At 38.6% G+C, this 16,898-nt stretch overlaps 2 protein-coding genes across 9 annotated transcripts in view; one reads left to right on the plus strand and one right to left on the minus strand.

Moving 5' to 3' along the window:
* Positions 1 to 527: 527 nt before the first annotated feature.
* On the plus strand, positions 528 to 7,935 carry prr7 (proline rich 7 (synaptic)). Of its 2 annotated transcripts, none has more exons than XM_016491955.1 (3): positions 528 to 833; positions 2,291 to 3,029; positions 6,881 to 7,935. In XM_016491955.1, exons 2-3 carry the CDS (start codon positions 2,729 to 2,731, stop codon positions 7,315 to 7,317), a joined length of 738 nt encoding a protein of 245 aa, XP_016347441.1. In that variant the 5' UTR covers positions 528 to 833; positions 2,291 to 2,728; the 3' UTR covers positions 7,318 to 7,935. The 2 variants fall into 2 exon arrangements, with proteins under 2 accessions (XP_016347441.1, XP_016347443.1); XM_016491957.1 differs by having other exon boundaries at positions 6,884 to 7,935.
* A 5,675-nt stretch (positions 7,936 to 13,610) lies between these two features.
* dbn1 (drebrin 1) overlaps positions 13,611 to 16,898 on the minus strand; it is an 81,583-nt gene continuing 78,295 nt past the window's right edge. For all 7 annotated transcript variants that reach the window (XM_016491964.1, XM_016491960.1, XM_016491959.1 and 4 more), the window contains 3 exons: positions 15,686 to 16,140; positions 15,370 to 15,475; positions 13,611 to 13,757 (listed from right to left, as the gene is read on the minus strand). In XM_016491964.1, coding sequence (XP_016347450.1) covers positions 13,705 to 13,757; positions 15,370 to 15,475; positions 15,686 to 16,140 — 614 coding nt within the window. In that variant the 3' untranslated portion in view covers positions 13,611 to 13,704. The remainder of the gene's footprint in view (positions 13,758 to 15,369; positions 15,476 to 15,685; positions 16,141 to 16,898) is intronic.

Below are 16,898 nucleotides of genomic sequence, written 5' to 3' on the forward strand. Positions count from 1 at the left end.
CTTTCCAATACAGAATGCTCTTGGCCATGTTCATTCCTACACTGTAAAAAAAATTCCGTAAAATTTACGGTAAAAAACCGGCAGCTGTGGTTGCCGGAATTTTACCGTAAAAAATACAGTAGCAACATTTACAGTCTTTTACCATTAAATTCACGGTCATTTTTTACAGTGTATGCAAAATTTTCTTGCACAAATTTTTTTTGGTTACTGAAACATAGGCCTATATGTCAGGACAGAGGCTTTATCTTACGTGAATGTATTTTTATTAATTAATGTATTTTAAAGGTCAACCGTCCATGTGAAAATTACTGTTTAAAATAATTAAGCAGTATTAAATAGTCACACCACCAACAACCGAAGAGATTACTGATCTCATTAAACACACAACAGACAAGCCTATTCAGACAAAATCGTACCACTTCGATCGCTTTGTTCTACAAACGGTTAAAAAAGGAGGAGCGATCATTTCAGTTTGTTTGGAGAACCGTTATTCTCAGTTTGATACAGAGTCCCAGTGACAGCAGCAGCGCATCGCGCGCGGAGTGCCAATGTGGGTGTTTCATGACGCGCGCGCGTCAATTACAGGTGTCCATTAAATACCGCGCGCATCACGACCTCGAGGAATGACGCGGTACTCGAAACGCTTTCTGTTTATCCAGGTAAACATTAGTGAAGACACGAAAGAACACACTCCTCTACGAACAAGTCTGCTGTTAACATTCGGTGCTACTGACAACTACCACAACTTTATTTGGATTGAGTCACGTCCAGTCCATTGAAACGGTGTCACGCGTCTGAAAATGAACTCATCGTGACTGGAAGACGCTTATCATGTAAGTACGAGTTTAGAGGCATATGTGTTTGTTTAAAATTACGAACATGTAATCTATAGGTGGTTAAAGGTATTATGAAAAACCGAATGTAGTATACGCCTAATAAAAGCTCAGTGGTGATGCAGACGTTTATAAGTTAACATTTTCATGTCCTTGATTTATGTTTATTTTTATTTCCCCCCTGCTGTTCGTAATATAGTGTTCATCTGTCATTTCCAATTGCGCACATTTTTCCACAAATATCACCCACCTGAGAGACTGCACATCATTCCATGTATATTAAACGACGGCCATCATTGGATTATTTATGGATTTGTTCATTTATTGTAAGGACTGGAGATATAAGCTTAGCAAACATTAAATACGCGGTTTCATGCTGTAATTAAATCAATTTACACCACAAATTTACACCTCTTATTATTGTGTGAAATGTATTTGGTTATATCATAAAACATTATATAATTTTAATAGTGAAGGTTCTAGTATTTATTTATTTATTTGATGTATGTAGCCTATTTTTAAAGATGCATGCAATGCGTTATTTGTTTATATCAATGAAATTGTGATAATGGGGGACATTATTGAGGTTAGACAAAGTCACATTTCTTATTCAGTTAAGTAAGAGGCGATGACAGCCTCCTGCTCATTCATGTAAAAAAAGCCAGTGTTTAAAAGAGTTCTCTGACCATTCCTCTAAACTGAATGCCTACCAAGGTAGGTAGTTATGCTAAACATAACGGACACTAAATCAGGTATCAGGGCTTCCATAGGTACAATTTTAGGAATCAACCATTATTTATCAATCAATACTTGCAGTGTAATGCAGCTCTGGTAGTTCTTTCAGGTAATCTATAGGTTATGTCCTTCAAAGATGACATAACTGAATCAATTTTAAGGCAGTCAGAAATGGATGACCACATGCTGTAGAAACACCAAAAAGAAAATGCCAATGAAGCAGGACAACGATTGAATCTATTTCCTCAAGGTCACCAAGATCTTATTTGAATGGAGATGTAAATGTGTGTGGGGAAAAAGCTTTAATAGAGCATTTGACCAGATCAGAGCTGGTTATATAAGTTGTTTTAATCTTATTGATAAAATGGCATATGAGTTTTTCGGCAGTCGAGAGCTATCATTAACAGATGAAGAGGTGCCACGTTGAAAGCCATCATTAATGTTCAAGCATCTCAAAATGCATTAGTAAATGAAAATTCATGCTGTTAACACCGTTTCCTCACAATCTTTCTGGAAAACTTTGTTTACTCTCTCTCTCTCTCAATGTACGAAATTGATACTTACCCCCTAAAGTCATTGTGCGAGTTGTGCTTGAACAGCTGAGGTTAATTATGAAATGGGTTATTGTGTGTGAAATATTAAAGGTCTGTATTTTGAAAATATGACAAGTTCATAACTTATGATGGCTGCCCCCTTCTATGTTCTTTCCCTTTGTTGAGCAGCGTGACTGCCGATGTCCTCTGGAGATCTGAAGAGCCCTGATTTGCTCAGCGGAGGATCACAACACAGGAGGAGACCCAGGCACTGTGAGACTTTAGCATTCCCTCATTGCACCAGCTGTCAGCAAAAGAGCATCTGCAGATATTAATTTCTTCTTGTAAAAGAGGCCCTGGCAGACCGTCGGAAAGTGGCTCTTCAGTTTCCCTTTTGCAATATATCGGAAATCTTGCATTTTCATGAAACACAATTCAAACTGACCTCTGGTTAACTTTGAGAAAATAGCTCAGCAAACACTTGGATAGACTCTTAATGGTTTTAAACTCCAGGATTTGTAGAAATATGGTAGCTATGAGACTTGGTGAGTGAACTCCACAACATAATCAGACTTTAAATCCTCCCACTGGATCCTGGAGGGCACAAACCTCATCAAGGTGATAATCATGGTGATGTCGCAGGGCACCTATACGTTTCTGGCATGCTTTGCCGGCTTCTGGCTGATCTGGGCTCTCATTGTCATGCTTTGCTGCTTTTGCAGCTTCGCCCAGCGCAAGCTGAAGCGCCGACGTGAAGAGAGGCTGAGGGAACAGTGCCTGCGGGCGCTGGAGATGGAGCCTCTGGAGTGCACTGGAGGGGGATATCCTCCCAGGGAGCCCCCTCAGTTCTGCCCACCCATTCAAATTATGTCTCCACAGCTGCCTGTAACACACACTCTCCCTCAGGCAAACTGGACTGTCCCTGAAGGTAGGATGTTTAAACAAGCTCAATCATCCAATGCATTTTTGTCTGCAGTCAGAGATATGGGGACTATTAAAATTAAGAATTATATTCGTTCAACCATATTTTCAGAAGATGTGGTTCTGAAGAACATTTTCAATGAGCCATGCCCTAAAGATTCCATGAAATCAACATTTGAGGTTTGTGAATCATTAGGTCTGTTGATAAAATGAACCTGTAGCAGGATATAGGTAAATAAAACTCAAAATAGGACTAGACCTTTGATATGACAAATGTTTCGACGTGTCCTTCTCCAACTTCTGGTTACTGGTTAGTTGTGAATACTCTTTCACTGTAATGTGTCCTTGGCTAATTTTCATTTTGTTCTTACATCTTTTTCTTCTAATATGTAATGTCTCATAGTTATGAAGCTGTGAGAATACATCTGTAATTATGTTGACTTGTAAAGATTTTGAGGTTACAGGCTTTAAAAAAAAAAAAAAACATTTCACCTTTTTGACTCTTACACCTACTAGACATTTTAAGCTACATCCACTAAACTTGGCACAGTCCCTTAGCCTGTTTTAACTTTAGTGCTCCATGTGTCTTAAAGGGGTAATGTGATGCTGCTAAAAAGAACATTATTTTGTGTATTTGGTGTAATGAAATGTGTTTATGCGATTTAAGGTTCAAAAAACACATTATTTTCCACATACTGTACATTATTGTTTCTCCTCTATGCCCCGCCTTTCTGAAACGTGTCGATTTTTACAAAGCACATCGTTCTAAAAAGCGAGGTGTGCTCTGATTGGTCAGCTATCCAGTGTGTTTTGATTGGCCGAATACCTCAAGCGTGTGACGGAAATGTTATGCCCCTTACCATATTGTGATGCCCTGTCCAGCCGGAGTGTAACATAAAACCATGTCTGCATTTCTGATCGGAGAAATGACAAACAACAAGTGCTACTCTACACTGCCTTAACTTTTATAAGAATATCTCTTTGGATTTGAGACTTTAGTCTTTGCAACTTTACAGATCTTCTTTATGCACTAAGAGCTTGTAACACTCCAAAGAGAAAGGAAAAATTTAAATCACATCATATGACCCCTTTAATAATCAGACATAACCTGATTAAAATTCCTATAGACGGCTTTAACGATAATGCTATACACACAGAAAAATAAGGGGCCAGAATGGTACCTTTTGGGGTACAACAGCTTGTCCCTGGAGCAGTACCCTTAAAATGACATATTTGTACCTGTTTTTTTTTTGTATTAATTATTTTTTTTTTTACATCTAATAGGTACATATTAGTACCTTAAGGGTACGTATTACTACTCTAAGGTACTAATATGTACCTATTAGGTGTAAATATGTCCTTTTAAGGGTACTGCTCCAGGGACAAGCTGTTGTACCCCAAAAGATACAATTTTAAATCCTTTTTTTCTGTGTATAGGCTAGATGTTAAAGCATTTAAAGTACATAATGCCTTTACAACTTTCAAACCTAAAAGCTTTTTAAACTTGTCAAAATGAACTTGGCGACCTTTCCAGTCCAATTTAGTATTATCATCTTTTATATAGCAGTCAGCAAAATCCAATAACCAAACACAGGATGCTACACCTTTATTACCCTTTATTAATACATTAAGCATGTTGTGTTTCAAGCAACAGCGATCGTCCATCTTGAGCTGTACCACTCAAAACACCTCACACAGCGAGGGCAGGCTGAGCTGCATTCTTTCATGTATGACATGGTAACAGTGAGTCTTGTGGGGTGTTGTGTAGGCAGACGAGTGCAGCGTTGAGCTAGCAGCATTAGAGCCGGGCTAATCATGTGCTTTGGCAGACAGGCAGACTGCCAGTGTTGGTGGATCCCTGGCCATGGGTGAAGAATGTCCCTTTAAACCTGTGCCAAACACACAGGATGGATGACCACACATTAAAACAAGGTCTGAGTAATAAGTCAGCTCACAAAAGAGTAAGAGTTAGAAAGAATTGTGCTCTTTAAAGAGACTTTGTATCACTTTACAACAACAGGCTTATTATGTCCCCTGTGACGCCTTGGGCACCATATGAGAAAATTGTATTTGATATAATCTAAAGTTTGAAAGAATCTGCGGTGATTTTTAATATACTCTTTTAATATTAGGTATAATATTATACCTTCAAACCACCATCTATGATAAGTAAATTTTCCCCAAAGAATGTATTTAATATTGTATATGAATAAATTCCAAATCACCATCAGGAGTGTCGATAGAAAGGACCTCTCTGCTGTAACATTGTCCTTGAGAATTAAAGATAAATGCAGTTTTTGTTAATGTTATAAGCAGGTCTGAACTCTATAGAGTGTCTGGAACTGACCTATTGTTTAGTTAGTAGTGCTGGCTAAGACAAACATTTGTAACTAACTCTCCTCTGTTTGTGCTTTGAACATGAATGTTATTTCAAATTGCATCGCTTAGACTTTTCGCCTGGCCTGGCCGTATCTACCCCCGACCGTACATGGGACAAACAGGTTGAAGGATGTGTGGATGGCCATATCTAGGAATCAGAATATGATTGAGATTAAAAAGGCTAGAATGCACTACACAACTTTTAAAATCTGAACATCATCTAAAACACTACGTATGAAACCCTTGCTGACTTTCTAAAAGGCTATAAAAACAACAACAACTGGGCATCATACACTAAAGAACTGAGGATCACACATACTTTCAAGTCGTTCTGAGCACAACAAACTCACATACTGTAGAAATGTGCCTTGTTGCTAGGAGACACATGACAAATGAAAACGATGTGTGTTCTAAAATCGGCTCAAAATATCAAACGTTTGATATCCTCTGACTTCAAGGAATCATGGTCTGAAGCTAAAAAAGCTGTGCCCATAATACAATTTTCTGTGAAATCTGTCAAAATTGGACTAAATTGACCAAAATCTGCAGACTGACTTTGACGTTTGGCAGCTAGCATTGATGCATCCAAACTCTAAATCTGGGCAAAACTTTATTCCACCCTTTAGGCTCTTTTGATAACCCCAGCAAACTTTAGCAACATCCTTGAAACCACCTAAAATTCCCTGCTAACAGCATAGCAATGCTTTAGCATCCTCTTGCAACCACCCAAAATGCTTTAGTCACCTGCTAACAACCACTCAGAACCTTTTTGCACATTTTGGCATAGAGTTTTGCTTTGGCATTGTCCTCAGAAAATGTCAAAATGTGTTTTTCCGCAAGTTGGGTTTGCAGTGCAGTTTAAGAAGCACCACCTCCATTTGCTGCAGTCCTATATCAGAACACATGATAATTAAGAAGAGCCTATAAGCTAAGTGCTTCCACGTGGAAGCACTTAGGACTCTAGAAAAAGTCCCTTTTCTAGGACTCTAGAAAAAGTCCTAGAGCTAGCCTCTAGGACTTTTTCGGTTGGCTTTCATCTTCCATTCTGGCAAAAGCACAGCTGATAGGGGGGAAAACACTGCCTAGTCACAGCCAAACACATTCTTATCTCTGACCTCAATATGATTGGTTTATCACTTCCCTCCACAGGAGAAAATCTATCCTAGCTTTCATCTAGGAGTGAGAGGTGACCTTGGAGGAAATGATAAAAGCTTCAGTTCTTCTACCCTCTCCTGATGAAATATACAGAGTCCTCATTTATGTTGTCTAATGTCCTCTGATAACTTCATGCAGAGGTTTTTTTTATCTGATAAGTTGTCTGGGCTGACTTGGAAAAAGAAAGGGCCACATTATCTTGGGGTCACGAGGCAAAAGTTCTTATAAGTGTAAATGTGAAGGACTTTACCACTAAAATCTTGTACATTTGATGCAGCTTGCAGTGTACTTCCCGTTCTTTAGTGAACCGTTTGTTTTTCTCAGCAGACACAGATGTCTTTGGAAAACCTCCCTGCTATGAAGAGGCCGTATTGATGGAGGACCCACCGCCCCCTTACAGTGAGGTTCTGGCAGACCCCAGGGGAGGAACTTACACCAAACCTTCATCCAGGTCCTCCAGGGAGCACCAGGAATCCGAGACCAGCAAGATGGCCCCCGTGACCGTGTTTCCAGAACGTGGCTACTCCTCTCTAATACACCTACCTTCAGCCAGACGCTGGGACTCACTGGGGCACCTCCTGTCCACCATGGACCTTAACCACAACAACCTGCCTGTCGAGCCTCAGGCCTCTGCCATCGCCACCATGCCTCGTGAGGGCCGGACTCACACAGACTTGGGCTTGCGGGGACTCCGTGGTCTGGATCAACACTATGGTTTGCCCACAGCCTTTCCCCTTTTGGGTCGAAGCACAGCGGTATGAGGCCACAAAAATAGACCTCCGGACCACTTTCTGAGATGAACACTCACAATGCTGAGTCATATGTGGTCTGAAGAGTCTGCCAGAGGCATTTCGAACTCTGTCTTTTGGGGGCTGCATCAGTTCAGGATGATTAATTTGTTCAGGGGTTCATTTGCAGATCCATCATACTCGCTTTTCTCTCTCGTTCTCCTCCTTGCTCTCCGTGGCATCTCCACCTGATGCAGAGCAGCAGCTATTATGTGAATGCTGTTGCCATGGCTCCCGGGAGCTGTCTGCAGCCCACCAACACCTCGCCCCTCACATCATCTCTTCTTCCTTTCTCATCTGCGGCTCACTGATATAATACAAATGACATTTCAAACCCTGTCTTTGTGACATGGGGTAAAATACAGTAAAGTGCGACATGGTGAAATGACAGTGGTAGGTCCGTACTGTAGCTACACAATGCTGCTCAGCTGTACAAAAATGTTTTATAAACTGGGAAACAATACCTGGCATCTCTTTCTGGATTTTCTGCCAGTTCTTTTCTCGAGAAGGAGCCTGAACTTTGGGGGTAGATGGAAAAGCTTCAAAGTAATCACAAATCCTCAAAAGGAAGTTGGCTGAAGAATTGCGATTTTTGAAACATGTCTGTAGTCTCCATTGGAAAAAAGTTGTCTCACAGCTTAAAGGGGTCATGAGCTGCCTTTTTTTATTATTTTGCACTGTTCTCTGAGATCCCTTACCAAGATTTTTACATCAAAAAACATAATTTAGAAGGTAATAGGCTATTTTCTGTCTTGTTTTTAACCCCCCTCATGTGAACGCCATGTCTGCGGCGTCGTCGGCGGCAGCGGCGGTGGGGGGTGTGGTGGCGTCAGTGAAGTGTCCGTGTTTCACTTCGTCTCGAATCGCGCTCGTGGAAAGCGCTTAAGAAAAAGTGTCTCTTCCGTATCGGTGTGCTTTCAACTCGTTTTTTTTAGTCTTGAGCAAGACTGTACGACATTTACATTACATGATTTGACTGATTTTTACTTCGAAAGGGTGACCGCACACCGCATTAAAAGAAATTATCATTCATGTTTTCATAACTGCTGGCCAAATTCAAAAAATAAACTAAAATTAAATCATCTTTGAGAGCAAGGGGGCCCCCTGGTGTTTCGGGGGCCCTACGCAGCTTGCGTATTGCGTATAGGGAGGATCGGCTCTGGTAAATGGCCACTGCTATGATTGGCTAACAGTTGTGTATGTTTAACAGTACATCCTTCGAACGCTGCTGTGATTTAGGTTAAAACTGCATAAATACTCAGTACATATCAAACAACATCAGACAAAGCAATAGTGACCTCTTAATGAAAACAGTTACTCACACTTGTGTGGTGCGACATTACTGTTAAATCCAATAAAGTTGGCACATCATTGTCTTTTAGTTTCAATCTTTCTGAAAATCCCACATCGAATTGTGCTTTGTTTGTAAATGAATCCACGGAAAAATGAAGTGAACAAAGGACCAAGTTCTTGCTGATGCGGTCTGGAACTTCATTAAAACTAAAGTTCATTCACTCTTTCCCGATGTTAGGATCAGAAGCAAGGCGATGCAAAGACTGTGTTTTTCCACAACTTGGCACTGCACAGCGTCTTGTTTTCTTCGGAGCATCTTTATCGTTTGATTTCTGTGTAGACCTGCGTTTGCCGCTCTCATTTACACTACATGCCCGAATCGGTGGGCGGGGCTAAAGAGGCAGCGATGTAGAAGCAGGCGTTGATCTTCCTCTGCGGAGGTGGTTTAGCCACACTATTACATCATAGAGTGGCACATTCCACAACCTGTCGTTTTGGCAGATTGGCTTCAATATAAGCTGTTTTTAGAGTAATGATAAAGTTTTGAGTTCTGAAACTTACAGGATGTTTTTATTGTACAGTGTCCTCTTATATGTCAAAAGATCAAGGGAATTTTGATTTCTCAATTCATGACCCCTTTAATGCATTAGACCATGCGGGTACATTGAGGAACTGCCTTTTATTTCATGTCAGTAGTACTATTCTCTTTTTTACTGATTCTGAATCGCTGTATGAAGAATGTTTTTTTTTTTTTGAATATGAAATCCATCCTCCTAAAGTGCTCGTCAGATTGAAGATAGGACCTTGTTTGTAATGACCTGCGAATAGGATTTGTCAACATTTTCACGCATCACCATGTTGCCCATGTTTTTCCCTGCTGTTGTTGCGGCCACATGTGGGATTTCTGGCATTTATTCAACAAACTCCATTTATATACTGGTGCTTCTCAGAGTTAGACCGACTGAATCCCTTTTGCTAGGCTGTTTTTCGTCATCAATGTAGTAATTGCTACATTGTGAAAATGCTTGATTTCATTTTTTCCTTTTATTGTCATCATTTTTATTATGTGTGTTTCCATGTCCTTAAACGATTCTACCTCAATCCATCTAATGGCTGTCTTTGTCAGCTTCCCGGCATAAAACTCTGCTTTCATGCATGCGCTGGATGCTTTCAAATGACATTTGATTAAAATAATCTCCATTTTGGAAATGTGAAAAAAGAAATTAGCGGCGTATGTGGGCACACATTCAGCACAAAGCTTTTACTACATCATAGTGATGTCTTTGGTTCATTATTTTATATTGCGCAGCCATTACTAGACCACCCGAAAATAACAAAAGCATAAAGGAATCATACGTCCCACAACCCACGCTATAAAGACTTGGTGTACGAGGCATTGTTCCCTGCTTCGTTTATAACCTGTCCTCACTAAATGACATAACGCAATTAAATAAAGAATACATTGATTACTTTTCAAATTTCATCCCTACGAGGATGAAATAGTGTGTCCATGTTGAATGTTGGAAATTGAAACAAGTGGAAAAATGAATTCTGAAAAAGTTGACAATGAAAGTTTACCTTGAGTACAATTTCAAGGCCAAAGTACACCATATTTTGATTTCTATTTGAAATAAAAAATAATGCCCTGTAATGTCTTGTTAAAAAAAAATCGATCAGTTCAGGTGAAATATTCATATTTTTGCACAGACCAAAATACAATATTGTAGCGAGACAATCAATTAAATTTACAGCACTTTACTGTCATTTCAAAAACATCCTGCTAGGTTACACTACAGCATTCAAAAATGGCTACAGCCCCAAAATACTTAAATTAATCTAAAGGAAAGGTTTGATGATTATTTTGGGACAATATTGCTGTTTAAAATGACTGTATCTGCGTTTACTCTCTATATTCAGTTATATCACAACAGAAGCTAAAGACAGAGATGTAAACGGTCTTCTCTCTGCCAGCAACGTGTTGCTAAGCGACCGTAGAAGAGCTGTGTGAATCTGTTTGCATAGATGAAGTGAGCAGTACCGTCACTGCTCTGGTACACAGCCTTCTCACATCCACTATAAGTGGATTGTGGTTTGCAAATTAGCATATATGAGAGGTATTATGTACCACATGTACCCCGTTTGTGCCATTTTCAATGAAAGCCATCATAAAGAGGCTCTGATCTATCAATCAAAAGGGTTTTTTGTGTGTGAATCTCTTTTGATCTGGTAAGAGTCTCAATTTAGACTCAGTTTTGTCCCCATTTGACAACAAATTTACACTCCAAATTCTCCATAGCACACTTTCTTTCTCCGTCACATGAACTGTGAATGGCAAACTGTGAAAGTGTTTCATGCAGTGTTCATGTAGCATGCAAAGTGTGCTTGTGTGTACAGCCGCGCTATAGTCGGAGCTGTACTATTTCATAGCTGCTATGTACAGTATTTCCATGCTCATATGAGTAATTTTGGGTTGTTTTCTAAAAATATACACAATACACAAACAGGGCCAGTGAATGCCTGATATCTGATTAATAAAACTGAGGTACAAAGTCTGAAGTTATTACAGCGTTTCAACATTTCCATCACTGTTTTGTTGCAGATAAAAAAAACGTACACAAGTCCACAATTTTCGGAAGGATTTTAAAGTCTTTTATTAACATACATAAGCACATAGCATGTCACAAAAGATCTTGTGCTTGTTTCAAAAACAGCGTGTGAGAAGCGGACGGAAAAAGGAAGAGATAGAAAAAAATTATTAAAAAATAATTTTCAGGAGTCGCTAAGCCTTGCTTCAGGGGCAAAGAAGAAATTACTGTAGTAGAACAGTAGTAGTAATAGTAATAATAGTAGTGGTAGTAGTAGTAGTCTCCTAGTAGTTTGAGGGAGAAAGAGAGTAATAATCACTACTAAGGAGGTAGGAGGGTGAACAGGAATACATGGAAGTTATTTCAAAAGGGGCTAAGTTACTGTTAAAGATGCGGGTTACTTCCTATTTGGTTTCATACTGAGCTACCGCTTTCTCTCTCACCGAAGAAACATAAGAAACCCAATCCAAACATACGCCAACCCCCGTTTTTCATGGGTGGTGAATCAATACATGTTAGTGATTGTAGTACATTTTACATGAGCACAAAATTAGAGCTATTTACAGAACAATACTATTGGTTTAGTCTTATTGCTTGCTTTTCCACTCCAAAAATCCTTTGTAAAACCAAGATGTTATGATGCCGCTTTACAACTTGACTAAAAGTATGAGGAAGACAGTGGTCAGTCAAGGCCGGGACCTTAGCAGGTAAGGATGTGGGCTGGTACAACAAAGATTACAGGTTGAGTCAGTGTTGAATAAGTGAGATAATCTCTCACCGTTCTGCCCTTGAGCAAGGCGACATGTCCCTGCATTTGTCTTTGTGTAAAAGTCAGTTACAAATCCAAATTTTGTTTAAAGGGTTGTAGTAATTTTCGGGTTCATAACAAATTTCTTTACAAATTGCTGGACTTGCTAAGGTCACATTACTCTGAAGAAAGTCCTGGGTTAACTAGCAACAACCTAAAAATAAGCTTATAAGCATATTAATATTATATTTCAATAATGTTACCGTGGCTTGAAATCTGAGATTATAAGGAGTTTCCTTCCCTTGGAGCATAAAACGAATTTAAAAGGTTCAAAATCACGTCTACAAAAAAAAAAAAAAAGGTCGAAACCATACTCTACACAAGTAAATGAATGCAAATACTTTGATTTCACTCGCCGCAGCTTGCTAAAATGTGTTAGAAGGATGCAATGAACGCTAAGCACAGCATTCTCAGCACTGCCTCATGGGGTGCTATAGCTAGCATTAGCGTAAACCGACTTTTGTAAGAAAAACGACCATAATACGTTAACTACTGTCATAATGGAGTGACCGTTAGTTTCAATCCTGGTAAGCTACACGTTTATAGCTAGATATTTGAATACTAGCGATTTGAAAGTAAATATTTTGGCTTCTTAAAGGTTTAGTTCACTCAAAAATAAACATTCTGTCATTTATTCACCCTCATGCTGTTCCAAAAACTGTACGACTTACAGTTCTTACAGTTCTGCACAACAGAATGACAACATTTTCATTTTTTTAAACTACCACAGTAAGGTTGCATGCCAAATATATACAGCAGGACTACACACTTGTATTCGCGTCAGCATTTGCATACTTACGTAGAGTATGTTTCAGGCCTGAGCCTTTCTAATAATAATACAAACACGCACACTACCGAATATCTAACTAAAACAATTCCCAATGGAGTCCACTACGACTGTTATTGCCTAAATTTCTCAACAAATCGAAGCTCTATTGCAGTTTTTCCAAAAAAAAAAAAAAGTCAGTTTCAGCCATTGTTTATACACATTTTCTCATATGTAGTCAAAATATACATATGCCACCTGGCGCTAAAGTCCTAAAAGGCCGTTACACCAACACGTCATACTCAAAATAATTGGCACAACACAAAATTGTTTCGTAATCACATAAACCCCCAGCATTTTCCGTTTGCTAAATACAATTGACGCAACTGAAGCTAAAATCGAGTTCTGACATGCCTTTGCTTCGACGAAGGTGAGGGTTCGACCGTCCCTGACCGACTGAGTCATCAAAGCAAAGGCCCCTGTGGGCATAACACTCAAACAACTAAGATTGTAGGGAACTTGATTGAACCACTGGGCAGACCTAAGCTCAGTGTTGCTAAAGGAGATAGAAACTAAAACAGAACGGTCTAATCTGCTACTACACACACCTGTTAGGCACGGGATTGATACAACACAGGTGAGTGCTGGAGACACACTGTGCTATACTCTGCATAGAAGAAAAAAAAGATCGAAATAAATAATAAACACACTAACGCACACATACGTACACGAACCGAGAGCGCTCATACCCACTGGCATCTTTAACAATAACCCGAGTCCTTTTCTTCTGTGGCTAATGTTGTTTTTGTTGTTGTTTTTTTTATCTAAAACATTTTGATGCAAGACTTCTGTAACTGTTGTAAAATAAGTTTTCATAGAGGTGACACCTCTTTTTCCCTCAGTCGCTCCTAATCATCATCTTCCATCACGGGGTCTGTATCCCAGCACGTAATGTCGATTTCTGCGGCAGACAATAAGACAAACACGTTATATTAGGATCTTTTCTGAGGCAACGAAGTGATGTAATGAGAAGTAATTATTTGCTTGGTTTTCTTGTTTATTCATTCACCTGAGGACATACGTCTGCAAGAAAGGAAAATCTCAAGTGGAAAGTTCATTCAAATTTTTTTTTAATTATTTATCCATATGCCATTTTGAATTTTTGGTCAATATTTTGGTGAATATCTCAACCACTTGTTTCTGAGGCTGTCAAGTAGTGTTATTTTAGTATCACTGACATACTATAATCGTTTTCGATAATTGTTTGAATTAGTTTGAATTATGTTTTCCGTTTTTTTTTTTTTTGTCATTTGTATTAGTTGTTTTTGGTTTTTTGTCTATATAGTTTTTATTTCAGTTTTACTTTAGTACATCACATTAAACTAAATATATATATATTTTTGTTCTTGGAAACAAGCATGAATTTTTATATATTATTTCAGTAAATTTTATTTCAATTAATAAAACCTTTTTTTTTCCTTTTGTGTTCCACAGAGGATTGAAAGACATATACAAACTGCATGAAGGTGAACTACTCTTTTAAGGACCCATAAAATCAAAATTTTGCTTTTGTTGCTTTTCGTTTATGTCCGTCATATAGCAATGCTAGTTCTAGCAATGCTAATTTTTCATATTAATCTGAATAATTTTTATTATGTTTCTTTTCATTATTTAATTTCACTAGTTTTATTTATTTAATTGTATTTCATTTTTAGTTTATGTATTTCCAGTTAATAATTTTAGTGCTTAAACTTATTTCAGTTAGTCGCCGAGCAAAATGTAATAGAGATTTTATTTCAGCTTTATTTATGTTAACAAAATCTGTTTTAAATAATTTTAGATTTTATGATAATATCCCTGATATCTAATGTACTGTTCTCCAAAAATTGAAGCTATAAACTCAGGGGCCGTTCACACAGCACACATTCTAGAGTTAACAACAGGTAAATGCAACAGAAAACAGAAGATGTGTTTATAAGCATAATAACTCCCATACGATGTAGCTAATATATACAGTAAACATGAATTTTGTTTGTTTTTGATCTGGGCATTGATCTGATTTTCACTTTTATTTACTTATCCCTAATGTACGTACTAAAATAGCTAAAACTGAAATACAAATGAAGAAAAACTATATAGACAAAAACATAAAAAATTTAAATGAAAAACACAACTAAATTACTAAAACGAACTAAAATTAAAACAAAAACAGAAAATATAAAAATAAAAACTAATTCGAAATATTCATAAAAACTATAAAACTATGATATCTCTAACATTTATCCACTAAAATAGTCTAAAATTATAATTTACCTCCTCATTAATAAACATAATTATCAATAGAATGCAAATGTAAACTAAAAGTTATTAGCTTCTTAAAAAATGAAAAAGCCTATTCATTATGTCTCACCCCAACTTCATGGTTTTGAATGAAGTGCATCAAAACGGGAAAAATGCTTGAATTAGTTCTTCTTTTATGTCTATATAGTTTTTATTAATTTTTAGTTATTTTAGTACATCAAGAGTTGCATTCATTAAATCAGTTCATGTGCTTCAATCTGCTGTCAACTAACCTGGTGGTTTGTTATAAAAAACTGGTGTTGGGTTGACTTTTGCAGTGCAGTCATCTGATTGGGCGAAATCCTCCTCCTGTGATTGGCTGAAGTAGCCTTCACTGGCCTGCACAAACACAAACATATGATGTAAACATATAAAGCTTCATGCAAATGTAGTATCTTGAATATAGCTAGTGTTTTGTCAAGTGTCATAAAAAGAGAACATATGCTGCCATCTAGTGGCAAAAAAGCATACATAAGTATATAAAACATGCTGGAGAATGAGGGGCAAGACAACATTGCATTGTTCATTGTAACAGTGAGTTCTGCTCACCTGGGTCCCTTCTTTAAGCAGCGTGTCTCCATTGGTCAACAGCAGCTGTCCGTCATCCAGGTCCTGGCTGTCAGAGCCAGAAGCATGCTGCAGGGCCTGCTGGTAACTCAGGGTCATCTGGTGGGGTCCGGCCACATCAACCAGGCTGGAGGGGTCATCTTCTGTGCCGGTGCAGTAGGGGGTGTCAGGCACCTCATCAAAGCTCAGGAGAGGCTGCGGGAGAGCAGGGGAGGAGCTGGCAAGATGAGGCTCCGGGGTGTCCTCCATCAGGTCCATAATGTGGCTGGGGGCCTGGGAAGGGGCCGTAGCGGGCGCTGGGCCACTGTCCCACAAGTCTAGCAGGCTGTCGTCTGTGCTGGATAATGGAGCGGTGCTACTGGGCTGGGGGGAAACACTTGAAGAGGTCTTGACGAAGCCGGATTCCTGCACTGGAGTTTGCTTGGGAGTGTCAAAGGCTGGAGGAAAGAAAAAGAACATTTAAGAAATACGGAACTATATTGTGCAAGAACATTTTGTGCAATTAACTCCAAAGAACAGCAATTTGGAACATGGAACTTGTATGTGCAATACATTACTAAAACACCCAGGGGGCCCAAAAGGGTGCTTTTTTTCTTTGTTTAACTGTTGCATCTAAAGAAAATGAATTATATGAATCTATTTTACAGATAATATTTGAATCAATTCTTTTGATTTTACTAAAGTGACAATGTATGTCTATTTATTAAATTTGAATAGTGTTCAAGTTAAATCAAGTTAAACAAATGTATGTATATTTGGGGTATAAATTGTTCCATGTGATTACATGACATATTCAATCAGAAGTTAAAGGGGTCATATGATGCAATTTCAATTTTTCCTTTCTCTTTGGAGTGTTACAAGCTCTTGGTGCATAAAGAAGATCTGTAAAGTTGCAAAGACCAAAGTCTCAAATCCAAAGAGATATTCTTTATAAAAGTTAAGAGTCAGCCACGCCTACCTAAAACGGCTCGTTCTAACACGCCCCCACATGTCTACGTCACTATCTGGGAAGATTTGCATAACGCTGCCCAAATGTTCACGCAAAGAAAGAAGGCGTAACTTTTATTCTCGCTGTAGTATTGTTGTTGCCGCCGCCATGCCGTGCAGACGCTGTGTTTCGTTGTGAAAGCGAAACTACTTTGTTTGGTCTTCCAAAAGAGGACGATATCCGCTTTGTCATGCCTGGAGCTGATCC

This window comes from Sinocyclocheilus anshuiensis, unplaced genomic scaffold (assembly GCF_001515605.1).
Source record: "Sinocyclocheilus anshuiensis isolate Anshui unplaced genomic scaffold, SAMN03320099.WGS_v1.1 scaffold943, whole genome shotgun sequence".
In the NCBI taxonomy this organism is placed as follows: domain Eukaryota; kingdom Metazoa; phylum Chordata; class Actinopteri; order Cypriniformes; family Cyprinidae; genus Sinocyclocheilus; species Sinocyclocheilus anshuiensis.

Excerpts from the sequence above, each read along its gene's own strand:
- prr7 (XM_016491955.1), top strand. The coding sequence starts at position 2,729 with ATGGTGATGTCGCAGGGCACCTATACGTTTCTGGCATGCTTTGCCGGC. Across the intron at positions 3,030-6,880 it reads AAACTGGACTGTCCCTGAAG|CAGACACAGATGTCTTTGGA; the intron begins GTAGGATGTTTA and ends TGTTTTTCTCAG.